This window comes from Apus apus, chromosome 11 (genome assembly GCF_020740795.1).
Source record: "Apus apus isolate bApuApu2 chromosome 11, bApuApu2.pri.cur, whole genome shotgun sequence".
NCBI lineage: Eukaryota > Metazoa > Chordata > Aves > Apodiformes > Apodidae > Apus > Apus apus.
The window spans coordinates 9,793,614-9,815,646 of NC_067292.1; the positions used below are offsets into that span (position 1 = coordinate 9,793,614).

A 22,033-nucleotide genomic window follows, 5' to 3' on the forward strand; every position below is an offset into this window, starting at 1 on the left:
TAGTAAACAAAAATCAGAAGGGAAACAATGTTTTTAGAAATGATACCATATTTCCAAATGGAGAAGGTATGAATATTTTTAATGAGAAGGGATTATACTAATTTAGAAAGTTGAGTCATGTTACTAAGGTATTCTTTTACAAATGTACCTTTCATTTTGTCAGCATTATGGTCTGATTCAGCTGATAATGAGTCAGAGAAGTTTGCTGAGCTGTAATGATTTAATATTTTGAGTTTAAGTATTGCCAAATAGTAATTGGTGATAACTGTATTTTATTCTTTCTTAAATCTCATCACCCATAACAACTAGTACTGTCAGGTGCTAATGCTTTATTTACCTATAATAGAAACGAGAGGTTCATATGTTCTTGTAGCTTTCATTAGTATCTATTAAATATATATTTATGTTTTCCATATGTCCCTGTTTATGTAGTAGTTTTTTATGGGTATGTATAAATTATACCAAAGCCACGGTCCTTCATGGATTTTAATTACTGTGTAGCTATTCTTGGAGTTTTTGTCAACAAGACAGACTTCAAATTTGAAAGCAGCCTGCCAGATGAGCTGTTCTGGCAATCTCTAGAATTCAAACTTAGACTTTTAAGCTCTAACAGCTAGATGAAATAAAACTTGCTGACATGGGATGCAAATATTTAAAAAAAACCCAAAAAACCAAAAACACCAAAACAAAAAACAACACAACAACATAACAAAACTAACCCAAAACCCCCACCCAAACAGAAGGCAAAACCAACAGAAAACCCCAATAATAATAAAAGTTTCAAATATCTTATCTTGATTTACAGACTCTCCCCAGTTTTCCAAACTTTGAGGAGAGTTCATTGCCATAAAATTAACATTTTATTTTTCAGTGTGATGCTGCTGTTTAATTTTTATGGGTGTGCAGAATAGCACGATGGTGAGGTGTTATAATAATGTCGCTGTTTGTGCTAAAAACAAATTAGACCAAATCTGCTTCATAGTGTGAGCTGCTTAGACAAAGACTGAATCAAGCACTGTGGGGATCAGTGCTAAAAGCCTGAAGTTTCCTCTTGGAAAGTACTGAGTCCATTGTAATTCCACTGAAGGTAATGCTAATTTCTAAATAAGTGCATAAAAGAAGCAAAGTACTTTATAAATGAGTACAGAAAGAATATTGCAGATTCTTGAGCAAAATCTTAGAGTGTAAAGAATGTTCTGGTTACTGATTTGACTTATTAACCAGGGGGAAAAAAGTCTGTAATTGTAAAAGATGTATTTATGTAAGACCCTAACCTGGGGAGCAGTGAAGGCTTTTTAAGAGCAGCATATAATCCACCCATGCACTTTGCTGCTATGTAATCTTAAAAGGATAGGTAGAAGCCAAGATCTAAGAACTGCAGCAGTTATTGGGAAAAGCTGATATGAAATTATCAAGGTTAGAGTTCAGATAGATGGTAAAATAGTTTAAACCTACTATACCGTATTTTACTGCTGCACACGTTCAGGTAGCACATTGTATGTACTGTGTGTGAGGATCAAAAATGCTCTTGAAAAATTTATAATTTCAGGCCAGGTTCATGTGAAAGCTGTAATTGGTTAAACTGCACAAGAGGACTCACTCATCCAGAAAGGGATAACAAACATGAGGCATAGCATGCAACTCTATCTTTTCTAATTCCCAGAAAGTGAAAATGAAGCTTGTATTTCAGGAAGTCTGTTTCAGGCTCGTTATACTTGAATACTTGAAAGTATTTGAAGAAAAAAATAAATTCACAGCACTTTAATTCAGACCATTAAGAACAAGTTACAAGTTGGTTTATGATTTTTGTAACTTTTAATTTGCTCAAAAGAGCACACTATTGCATTCAGGTGCCAGTGAGGTGATATATTTCTCATTGAAAACAACTAGAGCTTCACTGGGTTGGAGTACTTCAGAAAATCTGACTCCCGATCTATATTCTCTGCTGTCATTGTCAGATGCTTTTTAAAGAACCTGATATGATACCAAGAAAATAGGAAGATAGAAGACAAGAAAGAGAAAAAAGGGTTAATCAAGTCAGAAGTACTGGGAGAAGAAGTGGAATGGTAGCAAAGAAGAAAAATGAAGGCAGCGAGTTGTGATTTGGAGTGGTGCTAAAGAGCCTCTGGGCTTGAGATTCATCTCGCATTTTATAATGCTCATGTTGTGTTGTATCATAATGCACTTGCTCCTACTAGAGCTAGCTGTTCCTCCTCTTATTGCCAATGGTAAAAATAGGCCAGTAGCATCATTCCATACTATGGAGTGCATTCTGAATTCCACATTGTTTTTTCACTTGCCTCTCTAATTAATAGAGTAACCCCCTTCAGTGTGTGCACGTGTGCGTTGGTCTGCTCGGTTGCCCCTTCCATCATCTGTTCAAGTTCTCACGTTGCTGATGATTGGTTGTGCCAGCTCCTTTCCAAATACAGTGAATACATAACACTCCACTGCCTTTTGTCTAACTTTGGAAAAAAAAAAATAATCTGTCACAAAATCTGGTTTTGGCTAGTATTCTGGGAAAGGTTTTTGTAGTTACAGCTCTCATTTTTATATAATATTCGTGTTCCTTTTATTTTGGGAGTAATTAGGTAAGAGAGACTTGTCAGTTTATACACTGATCATTGTCAACTGTCAGGACCTGTTAGTAACAGCTATTCGATATGTATCTGATGATTTATGGTATTAGGTGATTATGTGTCTTAGACATATTTCCAAACCCTTGGATTTTGGCTGGTTTTTAATTTATATTGAATGTTAATAACTATATATCAATAACTATATATAATATAGTTATTGATTTTTTTTTCCAATAAAAGAAAGCTGGTGATAGTTTACTTCTCAATTTATCTTGAGATAGTCTGCGTGGTATCCAAACTTAGCAGGATACTTAAGATGAGAAGTTAGAGATAACTACAAGTAAGGCTTTAGCATCTGAAAGAAAATGTGTTCGGACATCACCATGTCTTCTCCATGATCATCTGTAGACCAAAGGGGTTTTTTTGTAAGATACTGATATGGATCCCTCAATCATTTTCTTACAGCAAGATGCATTTAAAGGATCTTCTTGATGCATTTAATCCCACTTTATAAAAAGGTGAATCTGGGATAATTGTAAGAATGTGAAAGGGTTAAATTTATAAAAAATGAGTAATTTTGGTGTTTTTCAAATTGCTTAGTTTGAAATTCAAGGTTTATTCTCAGTTTTGGCTATGTTAAATATGTCTTTAAAGGGTTATTCTTTTTTGCTTTGTGGTAAAATGAGTTGGAGGAAGATAAATATTTGGGAATTCATGAAGTAAGAAGTGATTATAGGGTTTTAAAATGTTAAAGCAAAGTTTAAATTGTCAGTATTGTGTTTATAAGTTAAACTGATCTGCTTTTTACTCAAGGCTTGGCTGTCTTATTTTGTCTGATAATGGAGAGAAAGGAAAAACCTGGACTGACATTAAGAGGTTAGAGGAGAGTATGAAGCAGAGGGGGTTTTGTTATTAAAAAACGCCAGGATGGGAGTGTGTATACTGAAGCAATTTGAAGTTTGGCAGCTGATTAAATTGGAAACTGGAGGACAGAAAGCAATGAATAGTGGTGGAGACATGCAGGTCATGAAGTGTATCTGCTTGGAGTCCTGGAGAAGAGATCCTGGTATGGAAGAGAGAGGCAGGCAAAGGACTTAGAAAAGGACTTGAGAAAGGGCAGCATGATCAGCAGCAGGTGGTGACCATGATGTGCAAGGGACTGTCTATGTAATGTAGAAGGGGAAAGGAAAGAACATATTGAATGGGAGCTCCTGTTCCATGATAGTTGCAGTAACAGGAAGTGTGTTAGCAGTCTTCTACATTTTACTTACAAATGTTAACATTTATTTATTTATGTCACTGGACTGACAATGTGCTTATCCTGCAAGCTGAAGGTATTAGCACCTAAGGCTTAGTATTTATCGCCTCTCAGTCCAGAAATAACGACAATACTTGCTTTGTTTTGTTTTATTTAACAGGCTGGGCATTATGAACCAGGGCCATATACTGCCCTCAATCTGCAAGGGAGGCTCTGGTGACTGTAGGAAAGGTTTTACACTGCTGTGCATAGCTGGTACCTCATCTGTGAGCAAATTATACATGGAAATAAAATGTGCTAAGTGCTAGTAGATCTGTGGCTATTTTTGCCCTTTGTTTGGCAAGTGGTGCATTAAGTCACTTGATTGGCACTTGTACAGTTGCTGGGAGTGCACAAGATAGCCAACAGTTGCAAACATAATTATTTTAAAGTCTGGGTGTTATACATTATAATTACGCTTAAGAACTGAAAGTCAGTTGAGATGAATGAGAGTAATTCATGCTTTCAGGAGTTAATAAAGTAACTTTGTGTTTAGATTTTGGATTTGTAAGATTATTTTCTTTTTCACAAGCATTAATGTTTAGATACTTTTCTCTCTTTCTCCTGCTCTTCCCTCCTCCCACAGGAGGACTGGCAGTGTATGATACCTGTGTCTCACCTTACATAAGTGAGATGTAGCTACCAAGTGTCATGATGTGCTTCTTAGTGCTGATTTTTTAGAATTAATCTAGTCCCCCATAGTTACCCTGTCCCCTACAGTTGTTCTGCTCTGCATGTCTTCAGTAAGAGATAGACCAAAAAGCAGCCTTTACTGGATAGCAATTATGTATATTTTAATTAGATATTTCAACAATTAAATTTTTACAGTTGTATATGTCTAGAGGTTGATGAATGTCGAGGATATTTTAATTATTTCTGATTAAATGAAATGTGCAATCATACAGGTTAGAAAAGAAAGGGCCACCCACTACATAAAACTGACATAGTTTTGAACTAATATCAAGGATTACCACAAGAGAAAATTCAGATGGGAATCAAATAGCATTCAAGGAAAATGTGAATCCTACAGGTTGGGCTGTAGGGCTTCTCCCAGGGTTGGTTTGACATATCTGGATTCCTAGTGAAAGAGTACATAGGGATGTGCAGCAACAACTGGGCTTGAGTAAGATGAGCAAGTCCTTTGAAAAAAAAAAATAAAGGAGCAACCAAAAAAATTCCCCATGCTAATACTGAAAGATGAGAAGGGAAAAGCACCACAATACTTGAAAAATAACAATAAAAAAATTTGGCAGGATTAGTATTTCAAAGGGAGCAGCACTGATTAAACATTTGGAAAGCATGGGAGGAGAAACATTCCAAGCAAAATGAAAATATATGTGTATGATGGAAACAGGATAAGTAGAATATTCCACTTATAATTACCATGGCAAGAATGCAACCCAAACTTTGTGTTCTTAATCAGGTAAAATTGTCATTGCTTTTAAGTCCAAGTAAGGCAGTGAATTGTGGTAGGTATGAGATGTTTGTGGATAAAGATGTTGGCAAGATCTGTAGCTGCAGTGAAGAGCAGGTCCATGAACAAAGTGAATAAAAGGACCTGGAGCTTTCGCCAATGAGCAAATCATGATGGTGTTGCAAGAAGTTAGGAGGATGTGAGGCATCAGTTTTTATCACATACCAAGTGAGGAGTGAGGGATACAGAAAGATCTGTGAAAGGGTAAAAGTCTTTGCAGAATGCAGAGCTGTACCTCACTGCAGGGAAAACTGGAGGTTTTTCTTCTCACATTATTGCAGTGATTATTCAGAGATCTGCATGGGTAAATTGATTAAGAAAGTCAAAATTGGTTGCAGTCTGGTTTCTTCCTGAGAATGAACCTGTGGAGGACTGGGCAGCTGAACACCCATCTCCCATGAGCAGGTAAATGTCATAGCCCATAGCAGCCTTACACCTCATCTGCATCATTTATTTCCACTTGCTTCTCACTACAGTGCTGCATAACCTGCATTTTGCCTTTGCTGTCATGCAGTTTGTGGGGAAAATACTCTCTTAGAGGAAGGAATAGATGGTCAGGTTGGGAATAGATGCCAGGTTCTCCAAGCTGGATTTTTTTTGGTGTGATGCTATTTTACAAAGCCAGGTTTTCAATTATTATAGGAGTTGCATATGTGACTGAGCATAACTGAATAAAGACAAAGAGCAGGTACATCTAAAGCCTTCTTCTTCAGCCCATCTCTTTGGGTTCAAATAACGTAATTTAATCATAAACTGAAGTGATCATATCTAAAGAAAAAAAATCACTGTATCCATGTCTTAGTATGATTTACCTTCTTTTTATTACTTCTTAATATAAAAAGTACTACATGCTGTCTTTGAAATGTTGCAATTGTGTTGGTATTTGAAGTACTTGTAAATACTTGTGCAAATCAGTTTTTCTGATGTTTGTCTGCAGGGTGAGGTGTGTGTTTATGTGCCCAGGGGAAATGAGTTGCATTTGCATCCAAGAGGGTGTAGCAAGCAAACGTGTGCCAAAATGGAGTCTGCAGGAACAGTTGCACTAAAATAGTACAGGATAAAAATGTTTGCAAATGAAAATAACTAGGTTCTGAAGAAATTATGGTATCCAATCCTTCCTGCAAATCTTGCTGACCCGAAGGCCTAAATGATAGCTTTTGGTGATGAATCTTTCTAAAGACACTTGTAAAGCCACCATATTGTGCATGTGAAGATGTGTAATCTTTTTGTAGATATAATTATATTTCATATAGTATTGCTAATCTTTGAGGTGCTGGCAAGCAGTTATTACTTAGTTTTCTGTAGTTCAGGGGAATACTGATTTAAGGATGTTTCAGCTGTCATTTAAAGCAGTGAAATCATTACTATTATAACCTCAGTAGGTGCTAAATTAAACCCTGAATGATGTGGGACAGCTAATCATACATAAAATTATACCTGTTTTCATGTACAAAGTGCCTCTCAGCCAAAGATCTAATAGCACTTTATGCAAGTAAATATTATTGCTTCAGAATATCTCTAAATATTTCTTACAATCCAAGATCTCTTATTCATAAGAGCAGACTAATACATACCTTATCTTCCCACTCCTCTTCAGTGCATGGAGGTTGGAGAGGCAAAATCCTGTTTGTTTTTCTCCAATAGATAGTTTGGCTTTGAATTGTTACTGTATGATTCCCAATTTCAGACTTTGGCTTGAAGTGCAAGTCTGCCACAAGGATGTGCCATGTAGCCTGGGAAGAAAATCAGCAGATCTTTTATCATTATTGCCTTGTCTCTCTGGGTCACAGGGAAGGAAGAGCTGCAGTTCAAGACTGTGTTCAAAGGAGAGATGTCAGGACTGAATTGTTTTCTGGTGAAGGAATGATGGGTAAAATATTAAATGCAATCTTCTATTTGCCCTTATCTTTGTGTTTCCTGACAAGGATATGGTTCTGTGTTTCTAGAACTCAAATTCAATACAATTTATGAAAAAAATTAATTGTTCATCAGTAGAAATCACTATTGTGAAAATAAGGGTAGATTTTGTATTACTCGTGCCTTCTCATGTGAAGGCACTTCTGTCTCGAGCAACGAACAGCACGCTTTTGAGAGTTTCTCAGTTTAGTTTTCATACACCTGCTGCTGTAATTATTGCAATTTGATGCACAAAGACATTTTTGCTTTCTGAGCAGTAAGGGAGTTTGTCCATGAAAATTTCAGAAGAGGTGTGTCTGTCTCTCTCAGTCCTCTTTCCCAGTAGGGACCTTTCAGGAAATACTGATCAATCTGGTGAGGGGGAGGGGGCAGCAGAAGGGGGACAGAGGTAGGAAAGAGCTCAACATTTTAAGTACCTACAACTTCCATGTAAACTATTGGCTTGGGTACAGGAAAGAGGGACATGCTGGTCTCACCAACAAGGAAGAGGCTGCAGGATGTACCCAGCAAGCTGAGTAAGTTTGACATAAGCACATGCAGGCAGGTGGGTCATCCGCCCTGTGGGATGGGAGAAGAGCCAACCATGGGGTAGTTCTACCACAACTATTTTGAAAAAAGTGGCAGTTTGGAAGGTGGGGGTAGTTTGGGATAGGTGGAGGATAAGTCAGCAGACTGAGAATATTTCTAGAGGAGGTAAGAGGTGATGGACACTGTAGAGGAGCTGGATTTATTGTGGTAAGTTGTACCAGAGAACTGTGACACATCTGTCAGAAATGAGGCTTCGTTAGCTTCTCTCTGCACAAGACTCCTTGTCTTAATTTCTACTTTATCACTGTAAGAGTGTATGTTTCTTTGTCAGATTGCTGTATACTTACCTAGTGATCTACCAAGTCTTTGGTCAGTATTTTATTTTGAACTGTTTTTTTTCTGCTTTTCCAACAGTTTGAGGGTTTTTTTATAGAGGACAATTATGAAAATAGCAAACAGGCTGAGACGGCCTGAATCTTGTGTCACACCTGACAAAAATTCAGAATTGCTTCACATTGTGCATACTGAACCGATTATTACTCTGATTATTCTTCTTCAGCCATAATTTCAAAGTAGGTAGCTTCCAACAGTTGAATTAACCTTGACAGCCCAACACTTACTTAAAACACTGTAAGCTAGCTATACATCAGCTGTGTGTCACTGAAGTAGACAGACTCTGACTGTTTCAGTGGCTCTTGGATTACAGGTTAACAGAGAGCACTCTACCATGGGCCTTTTGCAAATTCCTGCATTTAATTTTCCATGAACTGATTTTCTCCTCAGTCCCAGCTGGGAGTTGGAGTTGTGTGGGGCTCTCAAGGAAGCCCTGTTGCAGCTCCATGAGGAACAGGTGGAGCACAAAATAATTTGTTTGCTCTGTGCTGTCTTCCTTGCTGTCCTGTGAGATTTGCAGCTGCCAAGGTCAAAGCAGTCACCACTTGCCTTGGTGTGTTACATGAAAGTAGGATTGAAACAGCAAGGGAGAAGAGGCAGTGGGGAAAAAGAGAGGACAAGATGGAAGGGGCTAGGATGTCACTATAACTCATGCATGTAAGCAGTCTCAAATGAAGAGGCAGGAAGAGTTCATATATAAATTATATGTGGTTTTTTTTCTGGTGTGGAATTAAATTTCCTTTAAATTCTAAAAGAAGTTCACTGATACAAAAACTAGAACTGATGTATATTTGAGCGGGTGTGATTTGGTAACAGCTTGGGTGTGGCAGGCCAGGAAATAAAGGATGTAAACAATTTACAACCATTTATTTGAGCTTTTATCTTTGGAACTCCTACTAGTTGCCATAGATACAGACAACACAGGGCTTGTTTGGATTAATGAAAATTCTGTCATGCTGATAAAAAAAAAAAGATTTTTCTTGAGAAAAATCTGCATTACTTCAATTCCACTATTCTTGGCAATTAATTTTAACTATGCTTGCATTCATGTATATAATTTTAAAATTGTGGCATTTAGTAGTCTACATTTTTTATATAGCATCTGCAGAATAATTTTTAGTCCAATGCAGCACCAAACAAATTGGGTTTTAATTTAAATTAGAGATCATATTGGCAGATAAAAATGACTGCTCTGTCTTTTTACAGATGTGCTTCTGTACTTTCTAAAATATTTCTTATTATTTTTCATGTAAAACAATTACAGAACATTCTTAGCTAACTGAGTGGCTCACAAATTTAGTTATTAATGTGCCCAGCTTGATGTCGTGTTTGTTGCATTAAGTCTATGCTCTTCCTACTTAAAAGTTCAGTATCTTAAGAAACAAGTGTAATTAATACGACTTATCATCACATCTTAATTCCAGCTACTCTGTCTGGATAGAAAGCAGTTATTTGCTGCAAATGCACTTCAGTTAATTCAGGAAATGTTTTTAGGTAAAGAAAAATCTAAAAAATGAAGGAGCTTTTCTCTTAATACAGGGTGTGTGCAGGATGGGTCTAGCCCAGTATGCTGCCAACAGTGTTTTTATAATGAGTTCAAGGTGGCCACATTTCTTACAAGTGTGTTTGTCACTGTTCAGGAACTGTATCATAGAATCATAGATCACAGAATGGTTTGAGTTGGAAGGGACCTTAAAGATCATCTAGTTCCAACTCCCCTCCCATGGGCAGGGACACCTCCCACTAGACCAGGTTGCTCAGAGCCCCAGCACCTTCCACAACTTCCCTAGGCAACCTGTTCAGGTAGTCAGGATGAATCTGAACTAAGTATTACTTGGGGCATGGGGCAGAGATGCACCCTGTGGGGAACAGAGAGGAAAGAAAAACATTTTTGAGTCAAATTGATTTAAAATAAATATATAGGTGGTTTCTTGGAGAACTGAAAACAGTGGCAAAAGCCCTGGCAAAGCAGATGCACAGTCAGAGAGGAGGCAAGAGGCAGCTTAAGGTAGGGTATAATTCCAGACTTGTGGAAGATAAAAAGTGTGAGTTTAAATGATGCTGTTTCTTTTAGGAATGTGAAGAGTTCTGGTGTAAAGGCTGAATTCAGAGCACAGCTAAATAAATGGATTGTGCACTGGGGATGTCTTGCTTCAGCATGGATGAGCAACCCTTGCAGCTGCAGCACATGCTTTTTCCTATGGGCAGTGAGGTTAGGTGGTAAATCAATTAATCTATTAACAAAATCTACTCCATACTGGACAACAGAATCCCTCAGATCAAATGCTCACAGTGCTCAAAGGTTGTGGGCTTCTCCCTCTTTGCCTGCAAGCTCAGCCACATTCATTTCACTACATTAGGCCTTTTATGTTTGTGGTTACAAGAGAATAGGATTTGCCTCACTGCTATAATTTAATAATCAGGTATAGAAGAAATAACTTGAATTGTGTAGTTCTGCAAGGAGTCTGACTGCTGGTACACAGAGAACAGCAACAGAAACAGTGCCATGTCTTACTTGCAATATACTATCTATGCTTCCCCTTCAATTTTTCAGTAGTAAAATTACAATTAACTGTACTTTTAATGGATAGAATAAAGATCCTAGAGTAGTTTCCCTGGAGAAAGAAATGTAGGTAATTAGGAGCAGCAGTAGGTAAATTTGGGATTTTAAAAATACTGAAAAGTTTACCACGTCTTGAAAGTTTGAAAAATAATTTTAATCTTTTTAGAGATAAAACCTTGCTTTTCTAATTTAGAACAGTTTATTTGGCCAGAAAGCAATTTGAACTAATAAAAACAATGGTCTCCTATAGATGAAAAAATGTGTGCATGTATCAGGTTTTGGTTTTAAACTCAAGAAGACTGTAATTACATCTTTTCAGTTTCTAAACACCCAGATCACAGTGTTCTCAGGCACAGTTTGTGAATTTTCTCTCTATGCAGAAAGCCAGGATAAGGTATTCAGTAATTCAGTACCTTTCAACCGATTTAAGCAAACAAAAAGTATTTAACAGCACTTTAGAATATAGTATATTAATATTTGTCTTAATAATCACACGTCTTTCTGATTTTTCTATATAAACTTTCTCTCTCTTGGCTGAGCATTGGTTGTGTAGTTGAGCAAGCTTGTTCAGTATCTCTCCACATGGAGCCCTTCTCTTCAGTACACCCAGAGGAGGGAACTGGGGAACATTTGATATAATAAATACAACTTGATCTGCTGTAAATAGCTTCATCTTTAAAAGGCTCCTGAAATTCAACTGATCAAATAGATCTACAGTTAACATGACAGTAGCAAGGAGAATTAGTCAGAATTATTTGTCCTGAGTTGTAAAGGAACAAGGCCTACCCTCACAGGCGTTTTCACTTGAGTTTCTTTACTCAGGTTAACTTGGTGGGACTCAGAAGACTAGAAATGAAAAAAAACCCCACAAACCACTCCTGTAGTGCTTTAAGAATTAGGCCCATAATAATCCATGTAAGTTATTCAAAATAATCTGGCAGTTACTAGTTGTAAACCTGAGAGTATGAGGAAGCTCCTCACTGTTGCAGGACTTCTGACTTTGCTGTGCTTTCTTTGTAGGGTCTCGCTATGTCTGGTGGAAGTCAGGCTGGCCTGGGGACCCCTTCATCCAGGCAGTATGCACGACAGAAAATAACTCGCGTAAACCTCAGGGACTTCATCTTCTACATGGAACAGGAAAGAGAAACGAGCCATTCTCTCCTGCTCTATCGAGCTCTGCTTAAATAAAACCAAGAGTTGTACTGATTTCTCCATACAGAAGCTCAACTTGCATTGAAAAGCTGTCATTTTGATGTGCCTTCTATTTTTTTCAGAAGTCAATGTTCCAGTAATTTTGTTTTGTAAAATTCAGACACATGCAATAAATTCCCTTTATGTAAAAAAAAATAATTTTTAAAAACCCACAAAAATGTGCAAAAGGTTTTAAGATGTTAAATCCACACGTAAGAACCAACATCAAAGTCTTGCTCTATTTGGCCATTTTAGATAAGGCTGAAGTAGATGGTGCTGAAGTTACACAAATGGAAGGACTGCTGCAATGGCTCACCTGAACCATCTCACCTGAACCATCTCACGGCAAGGAGGGTGATTGGGACCTAACTGTGGTGTTAACCTCTGTGTTCGCTTACGGTGCTGGTTTTGGGGTTGGTTTTTTTGTTTTACTAGCACTGTTTCCACTGACTAACCATGGTGATACTTGTTATTTTCAATGTTATAACTGCATTTTTTTGCACAGCTAAGAAAATAGCCACTGCACACACTCTCAAATTTTCTATATTTAGGATTTTTGCTTTTACTGCACAGCTCATTTTCTGAGCCATTTGCTGAACCAAATCCTAAGTGTATGAAATCTGTGTGTTTGGGTCCCAGCTGAGTTACCTTGACTAGCTTCCAGTTGTTTTCTTCAGCCTTTTGCACATTTGCAGCAGCTGGTTAGTAACACAAATCAAAGTTGGGTTTAATTTTCTAAAAAAAAAATAATCTTAATTTATTTATTGCAAAGAGTATGGTGTAATGGTGGTTTTAAAAGAGAGTATTGTTCAGTAAAGATTTTAGAGTATTCTATATGGGTTTTTAAAGTAAAGGAAGCTTCTGGGGGCTGGTTCCGCTCTCAGAGAACGGTGAGAGCAGGGGTGAGCGAGCCCTGGCAGCCAATGCCACCGGGGCAGTGCCGAGGGGACTGGCTGTGCCTTTGCTTGGGACAATTGGACCTGAGGACACCAGTCCAGAGAGGCTCATGAACAAGTGCATGATTTTAAGCCTAATGAGTAGATTTAAGGTGGCATGAATGCTTTACAAATGCTTTGCTGAATTGGAAATTAAGGGGCCCACACCAAAGCCAAGCAAAGTTGGTGTGAGTCTTTTAAATGGGCATTGGATGGGAACACCAAGCAGGCAGGTGGGCACAAGTTGTACTTCAAACATAACAGTATTATCAGTAACCATGGAAGGGAGACATTTGCTTATTTATCTTTTAAATTTTTACTATGTTATGCTTGCCACTTTTTTGAGGCAATATTTTTTTTTTATGGGAAACCATAGCAAAAGCACAAATAGAACTATTTGTCCAATAGTTTTAAAAAACGAAAGTTTTAATTATTTTTTAAGGTTTATGAAAAGCAGAAGAAAATTTATACTGCTGCTATTTAGCCAAAAGATTATTCATAAGGTATTTAAGGCCAGGAAGTGTAAAATTATGTTTTAAATGTATTGATAATTTGTACATATTGTTTATAAAGGCCTTGTGTTTATTAGAATTACGTTATTTTGATGATTTCTGTACATACTCGTAAATACCCCCAATTTGTGTGAAAACATACTCCCTTATTTGTACTTATTTTGTAAAGAAATAAAACAATTTACTAAAGTAACACATTGAGTGACATACAATATTAATTTATCAAAAATGAGTTTCACATTGTCTTGTTCTTAAGCACTGTTCAGAAACATTTTGCATTAAAATATTAACAGAATACCCACAAAGAAATATTAAAACCAAATACTTCAATGTTTTGTTGTGCTGATTCTTATCCTTTGTCAAACATCTAATAAAATTGTCAACAAACCTCAATGCCATTAATACAGTGAATGAATGCACTCAACAGTTGCTTTTTCAGAAGCTCTTGGTCCAATAAGCACAACATAACATTGTCTTTTGCTTTCTCTCCAAGATTTGGGAGCTCAGTGGTGCAACAGGGTTGTACAGAAAGACTCTTGTTCTTCAAGCCACAGTTTCAGTGCTCAGCAACAGAGAAGCAGAACAATTTTGTTCAATCAAATTAGGCAAAAAAACAGGCCACGTTTACTTTTAGGCCTTCATAATAAAAGCTTTTGCTGGCTGCACACCACAGCTTTCCTGGAACTTCTATGGTATTTTAAAACCTGTTTTAGCGACACTGAGCAATGTTCTTAATTAAGTTATGTTGCTGTGGTTTAAGGCCAGAAGTAAAAATTCAAATCAGCTTTTGCTGATATTGCTGCCTAAAAATACAGGGAAATAAGTAAAAAAGATATAAATGAAACTGTAATAAATTTTAAGTAACTGACCTGAAGTTACTAAACTAAAAGAACATGTCCTAGCTCAACTTTTTTTTTTTTAAAGGCATATTTCTTTTAACCAAGTGATTGTTTCCACATGTCTTCCTTGCCTTAGTGCAGTCAATGTTGTGATGTCACAGCTCAAACTTTCCATCTCAAGTTCACATTTAACTCAGCTGGCACAACCCAGAACCCTTTATGGTGCCACCTTAGCAAGCTGCCGTAGGTACTGGAGCTGCTTTATTGAGCTATATAAAAAAAAAAAAGAGTAAACACCAAAGTGAAGAAAAACAAACCATCCAACCACAAATACTTGCAGTGCTGTGAATGCTACAGATATCTGGGAGCATCAGCCCTCTTCCAGCTTGGCGAGCGCTGCCGGCCTGCGCCGCTGGTGAGAGCTCGACGTGCTCAGCACGTGCTCAGCGTCTGGTCCTCCTTGTAGACTGCCCTGGGAGAGGCTTGGCCTGAGCACCAGTGGCAGAACTGGGCCCCTGTTTTTAAATGTAAACGTGAGTGAGGTGTTCACCTCTCCTCAGGCTGAGAGGTAAGGAAGGGAGAGGACACACCGACAGAGGAGCTCTCAGCCAGCGCTGGTGCTTGCTCTCCCTGTTCAGGAGGACAGGACGAAAGCATATGTAGGATAAAACACGAAGGTAAATGGATTATTTAAAGAGACTTTGAACTTAAAGTGAACTCAATGTATAAAAGTAATAAATAAACAACTTTTTTTTTTCTTTTTGTAAAACATGGCTACATCAAGCTGAACGGAGCCAAAGGCCGGAGGAGACGCAATTGAAAGTTCTCACGTCTTTTGAACAACATGGGAGATAACAGTGAGTGTTCCACCCTACTTGCTTATTTTTGATCATTTACTTTACAGAAATGTTTATGGCATGAAGTACTGTATAAGAAATGTGCATACACAAATACATGACAATTATACGTTAAGTTCTTTACAATATTAAATGTATAATATACAATTCTACAGATATCTTACATACAAAGGTGAATGTTGTGCCATATACTCAGATATGGCAGTGCCTAGCAACTTTAGAATGTCGTACAAGTATAAAACCACAAAATAAAATACAACTCTTTAAAAGTAGACAGATTTGCTCAACTGTTCTGCTAAGTTAGCAGGCCAATACGTATTGGCTAAGATTTCCAGGAGAGATTTCTGAGTTGAGTAACCAAGGTGAGAAAACCTGTGGAGGTCTGATCTTCCACAGACAGGTATCCAGCCCTTTTCCAAAAATCAGACCCCTGCTTAGACTGTACCTTGGATAGTCAGGACAGCCCATTACTTTTGAAAATACTAGTCTTAAACATTTTTTTTTAATCTATTGCCTGATTTGAATCATTTGGCATTGAAGAATTATTGACCATTCAGTACTCTGTCCCTTGTTCTGAATAGCTGTATTTATGCGTCTAAAAAGAAACTAGTTAAAATTAATAATCTACAACAGTATTCTATAAATTAATGTGGGAGAAATTAAATTGTGATTAACACATGAATTAATTATTGAGGACCCAATCATGCTAAACAGCAATAAACAGGATTTAGCAGAATGCTATTTATAACCTTGCACCTGCAAACATGGTGCTGTCTCCTGAGTTAGGAAGCCCTGCAAGTCAGAGTCAATACTGATGCATGGAAGGAGCAGTAACCTCCTGCAGACAGTGGGCTTTGTTGAAGAGAAGATTACACGGGTAGCAGGCAGCTACAGAATCAGTATTTCAAGAACAGTTTAAAACAAGAGAGGAAAAAGAACCTAAACAAAAAGTGGCCTGCTTTCATCAGACAATGGCAGTACAGGGTTTTAACATTTCTTTGCAAAAATTCCTGACCCATAAAGAGTAGGCTTGTCCAAAATTCTTAATGTTTCCTCCTAAATATGGGCTTATATCACATGGTTAGTAAATGAGTAACAAGGGGTGGCAGAGCTCACTTGGCAGAACCACACTTCTTTGTAATGCAAAACTTTACAGTTTTTGAGTCAAAACAAGACTGACTTTAAGAGAACTACAGCTCCACGTTAGGTATTTGACCCTTGTGTGATGGCAGGTGGCATTTTGTTTTGTGCTTCCAGATCCCTACTTCTGCAAATATTCCCATAATCGGCCTTGCCACATTTTTTGTTGCTTTTTCGTTTTGTTTGTGTGGGGATTTTTAGTATTGAGCACCAGTTGACTATAAATCAGTCCTGTTCTGGATTCTGTCCACAGAGAGACAGATATTTCAGTTGGAAATGTTGTATAAAAATAAGCCATTTGCTAGTATGAGCGTGTACAATCACGGAAGTGTAACGTAATGTATGGAGGTGTAAAGCACGTCTGATATGAAGGAGGTGTGGTCATCAGGAGGATCCTCAGTGCAGTTTTTAGTGTACCATCTTCCTCTTGGAGGCGTCACAGCATCGGGGGATCGTTGGAAAGGCTGGCAGAACCGTTTCTCCTGTTGATCTATTCAGATTGCCTTCATTGGTCTTTCTGTAGAAGTCCAATCTAAGGGTCAGGGGTTTATGAAGCTTGGCCTTTTTCACCACCACAGCTGTTCAGCCCAGAGGACATTCCCAGCAGGCCTGGTACGCCGAGCATGCTCAGGAATTTCATTGTGAAAAACGGACAACTGGTTTTTCAAATGCATCTCATGGCTGGCTATGTGACAGGTAGTTTCAGAATACCACTAATCGGCAACATCAAGTCAAAATATTTTTGCTAATACTGTTTTGCAAATCCTTAGTGTTTCACATAAGGGACTATTAAACACTTCTACGGTTACAAAGGAGTACAGGTAGGGTCTAGTCCAGGGGCTCCTGTTTTATTCTGATTGTTGGGGTAGGTTGTGGTCGTCTGTCTTCACGACACAGCACGTATTCACTGAACTGAGAGGAATCCACCCCACCACCACATGAGGCTGCCACGTTAAATCCCTTCTGAAATAATCTTTCAAGCACCTGCAATGTAGGGAAAAAACCCCAGATTAATATTTAGCAAATTTTACTGATAAAGGCATTCAGGAGCACCAGATCTAAATGATGGATTTAGTCTTTCGAGTCCTCATTGAATGAATATTATTCAGCAATAATTCTGTAACTTATTCTTAAATGACTACACTGTGATTAAAGTCTCGCTCTCAGCAAACCTCTGTAGAAAACAAAAATTAATCAAACAAATAAGCACTCTGCAGAGCAGCTTAGTACATTATATAGTAAAATACTGGACTGCAGTGATATTGATGCTATCTCTTACTGCTTATAGAAAGCAACGTCGGATTTAAGTTGTAGTAAAGAAGGCCCATTATTCATTAGTAATATGAACAGTCTGGCGGAAAGGGGCTGAAAACATTTCTCAGCTCTTCCTTGGCAGATGAAAATGTATTAGAAGACCGAGTGACACTTCCACCAGGTCTTCATGGAAATTACTACTGTGATTTTTCCCTTGCTGGAAGATAGTGCTGCTTTTAGCAAAGCATGGCAGAGACAGGATGTAGAGCCAAGACATGGACAATAAGGAAACATTCTGGCCCAAGAAAGAGGTTAATTCATATTGCCCAAATATGTATTTTCTCTTTTTCCTTCTAAAGAAAAGTTGGTGCAATTCAGATGCATGAATTTAAGGAACCCAGAGGCAACTTTAATTTCTGAGACTGTCACACAGCACATTACCTTAGGATATACTGATCTTGGCACTATGACTGGGGCTGTGTTTTCACATGGGTGAGTGTGTTGATATACGGTTTCCCAGCAGAGCAGCATGCACGCAGGCTGCTCTTGGTCTTAGGTGACAGCAGATGCCAGATCCACCTGTAGATCCGCAGTGCAAGATCTACCGGAGGAGATGCTGTGCTTACTCTCTCTGGCAGCTCTCCCAAGTCCAGAGCAGCAGCCTGGAAACATGGTTCTTGTGTTTTTTTCTCTACTGATAAATGCCATCAAGGCATTTGTACAGCAGCCTGTACTGTTCTGTAACAGTCTCACCCAAGGTACCACCTTCCACTGCACTGGGAAGTGAACCTGATGATTTACTGAACCTGAGGAACACCAGCATCCTCATATGGCAGGAGTCTTCCACCTGCAGTGACAGAGACTAAGCTATTTAAAACTTGTTCACTCAACCTATATAAGTGTCTAAGCAGTATACCCACCTTCAGATGGGGTCAACTCATAGCTCTCACAGGTTTATGTTACAGAATTTGCTTGCTTTTTTGGTTTTAGTAGCTAGTACTACTACACCTACTGCAGTAGTACTTCAGTCTTACATTTCAAGGCCCAAGATGATGATGTTAAAGATCTGCACACTGGACCTCTGTCCTTACCCTCACACACAGACCCATGTGAGGCCAAGGTGCATTTCTTAGTGCACTGCATCTTCTGACTGAAAGTTGGCTTTGATTTCTCCAGAAACATCAGTTTAGAGCCTTTACTAGCGCTAACTGATTTGAAAGGACTGCTGTCTCCAAGGTGGTATCGTAGTGCAAATCATAGCAGTATTTGCTCTTTTTAATCCATGGGTACCCTGCTTTGAGGTTGCCTATATTAGCCATCTGTATTTTAATCCATGGGTTGGGTTCTTAGTGGCAACTAAAACCTTGTACTTGCTACCCTGGCAGCAAAGGACAGGCAAAGGAAAGGAGCTGCTCTAGCACAGCTTTGCCTAAGCCATGCAGAATCTGCTGCAAATAACTTGCCCGAGGAGCCCTGCCTGGCCTTGGGACACATGAATTTATGTTCTCAGAAAGTCGCATCTGCCAAATTTCACTGACTTTTGCCCTGATTTTTATTTGCTTTATACTGTAAGAAAGTTGGAACTGAAAGATCAAAATAGCACCCCAGTGTACAGAAGAAAAAAACAAGAGAGATTAAAGGAAGGGGTGGGAGGAGAGTGGGTTATCAAAATGTATTGAGAGAGAGCTTAAAACTCTGTTGCTTTGTCCAGGCTGTGTGCAGCCTGTGGGACAGAAATAAGAGTGCAGACACTAACTCTTGTTCCTGGCTCAAAGAGGAAGGCAGGAGTTTGAGAGGGAAGGAGGAATAAGACATGCTAGAGAGAGTCCAACAGAGAGCTATGAGGATGAGTAAAGGACTTGAACATCTCTCCTATGAAGAAAGGCTGAGAGTGCTGGGACTGTTTAGTCTTGAGAAGGCTAAGAGGGGGTCTTATTAATGTCCATAAATATCAGAGGGTGGATGTCAAGAGGAAGAGGCCAGTCTCTTTTTGGTGGTGCCCAGTAACAGGGCAAGGAAGAATGGGTATAAGCTAGAACAAAGGAAGTTCCACCTCCAACATGAGGAAAAACTTCTTTACCATGAGGGTTATGAAGCACTGAAACAGGCTGCCCACAGAGTTTGTGGAGTCTCCTTCTCTGGAGACTTTCAAAACCTGCCTGCCTGTGTTCCTGCATGGCCTGCCCTAGGTGAGATCCTGTTTAGGCAGAGGGGTTGGACTAGATGATCTCTAGAGGTCCCTTCCAAACCCTAATATTCTGTGATTCTATGGTCTGCTGTTTCACAAGCTGGAGCGTATTTTGACTGTAATTATGTATCCTGTTCCTAGACTTGGCAAGATGAAGATGAGAGGCAACCCAGCTACAGGAAAGGAGGCTTCTTCCATTGAACTGGATAGCGAAACAGAGGATCGAAAGGTAAGAGTTCAGAGAGAGACGTGACTTCAAAATTCTCGCTAAAAACTTTTTAAAATCAATTTGCTTGTAAGACAAAACAAGCACAGGGGTGCCCTTGGCTTGCCTCGGTCCAAAGCCATAGAAGGCTGCTTGTTAACATAGGACTCATCTTTACCGAGCCAGCTCTCTGCAAACACACAATCCAGGTAGACATTACACCTTAGAGCAGCGCACGCAGAACAAAGCGATTAATTTTTGCTACCTGCGCGCTCGAGGGACTAGACTGCAGGCTATCAGCTAGTGTTAAAACTTCACCATCATCAGTTTTCTCAGCAAGAAACAAAACAGGCCAAGTCCTGTAAACAACACAGAGAATGTTTAAATATTGTAGAGTTTTAGGTGTAACTTGGATGAGGCTGAGCTCAGGTCTATGGAGAAAGCCTCCTAAAGGAGGAGTTTCCATGTGTGCTGAGCACTGGTTTGTATGTGCCAGTGCCTGCATGAGACTGAATGACATGTTGAACATCAGCAGATTTAAATGCTATCTAGTGAATTGGGCTCTATGTGCTTCACTTTGAAGCCAAGATACAGACAGAGGGAAACCAGTGAGTGTCTCTGAATCACATCAGAGCTACTTTACTGTAAATCTCCAAAGAGAATATGCCAAAAAATAAATGAGTATCAGCTGTGATTCTCCTATGTATAGGGACACACAATATTAAATAGAGGATTTGTGCTAGGGTTCAATATACCCTGTTTTCCAGTATCCTGAGCACATTGAGATACTGACTCTGATTTTGTTGGAAGGTTTTCCAAATAGAAACATGATACTTTCACTTATTACATCTAATTTAAATTTTGCAGAACCCTAACAAATACATTCTTAATTATGAAGGCTCAATGCTCAACATACACAAGCATCACAGAATTTTCTCCAAGGTAAGCTTAAATATCTCACCAGAATCTGTTGTAAGGAGTTGAAAAAACAGTCTCAATCTTAAGAAAACTCTGTACCCATATGTAATTACAAATGGGTGTTAAGAGCTACTGAATTTTTTTGGCTGCCACTACCTGCTCAGTGTTGACATTTTTTGTTTCATATGCACAGCTCCTGACACAAAACACTTAATGAAATTATTTTCCTAACATGCAAAGGATGTATAATATATAGCAGTTGTCCTACCAAATACATTCAGCAGAGCACGGAAAGACAGAAGTGATGCATCTTGGCAAACAGCAGGCAGACTTACCGCATCACTCTGAGATTCTTTGGAAATTATTCTGCTCTTTCAACCACTATCCCTTCTAGCCCATCTCCCTTAAGTCTGTGCATTTACTTCACCGTGCTTTCAACTTCTGATGTAATATTATTTTGCCAAAATATCCTGGGAAGGGGAAGGGCAGTGCCTATGCACTGACCAGAGGCCATCAGAGCCAATGATAATTAGCTGCTGATTTCATCAGACTTTGGTCTCAGAAAAGCATCATTTTACAGAAAGTGTTTAAAACCACTTTAATTATATAGTAAAATGATGTAATTTAGTAAAATGATATAATTTAATAATATGAGACTGTAGACTCTTGGACAGAATTTTTTTTTCAAAACATGAACCTGCAAAGAGACTCTTTGATTCTGTCTGAATTTTAATTTAATTCAAAACATACTCAAATAATAACCATCATTAGCTTTCAGCTTTTACCACAAGCACACGTTTCCTACCAGTATGCCACTTTGGATAAAACAGAGCCAAGTGCTAAGCCATGTGGACAACAGTGCTTTGACTGGCTGCTTGCAGGGCTGAGCCCATCAGTGGCTCACAGGGACCCTTTATTGTTCCAGTTATTCTGATTTCTTGCACACATCAAACTCTTATCGCATGGGCAGTGCAGCTAAGACACAAACATGCTTCCCCATGTAGTTACCTTGACTGAACTGCAGCTGCTCCCTTCTCCACCCAGCACAGTGATAAATTCAGCCCTATTTCCACTGCTAGGAGACAAATCTGCTGCTGACCCACCTCCAGCCTTCTGTTTTTGGGGCAGCCCACTCTTAACCTTGCCAAATGTATAAATTGCCAAGGACTGTGCAAAGTTAACCACAGGCACTGGACTGTTGAAGTTCAACCAAATTAAAACACTTGGGAGTCTTGAACCAAAT

The 22,033-nt window shown here is 38.7% G+C and overlaps 2 protein-coding genes across 4 annotated transcripts in view; one reads left to right on the top strand and one right to left on the bottom strand.

Moving 5' to 3' along the window:
- LOC127389193 (transcription initiation factor TFIID subunit 4-like) overlaps positions 1-14,424 on the top strand; it is a 136,831-nt gene extending 122,407 nt beyond the window's left edge. For both annotated transcript variants that reach the window (XM_051629461.1, XM_051629462.1), the window contains exon 15: positions 11,772-14,424. In XM_051629461.1, coding sequence (XP_051485421.1) covers positions 11,772-11,939 — 168 coding nt within the window. In that variant the 3' untranslated portion in view covers positions 11,940-14,424. The remainder of the gene's footprint in view (positions 1-11,771) is intronic.
- A 2,040-nt stretch (positions 14,425-16,464) lies between these two features.
- KCTD15 (potassium channel tetramerization domain containing 15) overlaps positions 16,465-22,033 on the bottom strand; it is a 40,579-nt gene continuing 35,010 nt past the window's right edge. For both annotated transcript variants that reach the window (XM_051629464.1, XM_051629463.1), the window contains exon 5: positions 16,465-17,209. In XM_051629464.1, coding sequence (XP_051485424.1) covers positions 17,054-17,209 — 156 coding nt within the window. In that variant the 3' untranslated portion in view covers positions 16,465-17,053. The remainder of the gene's footprint in view (positions 17,210-22,033) is intronic.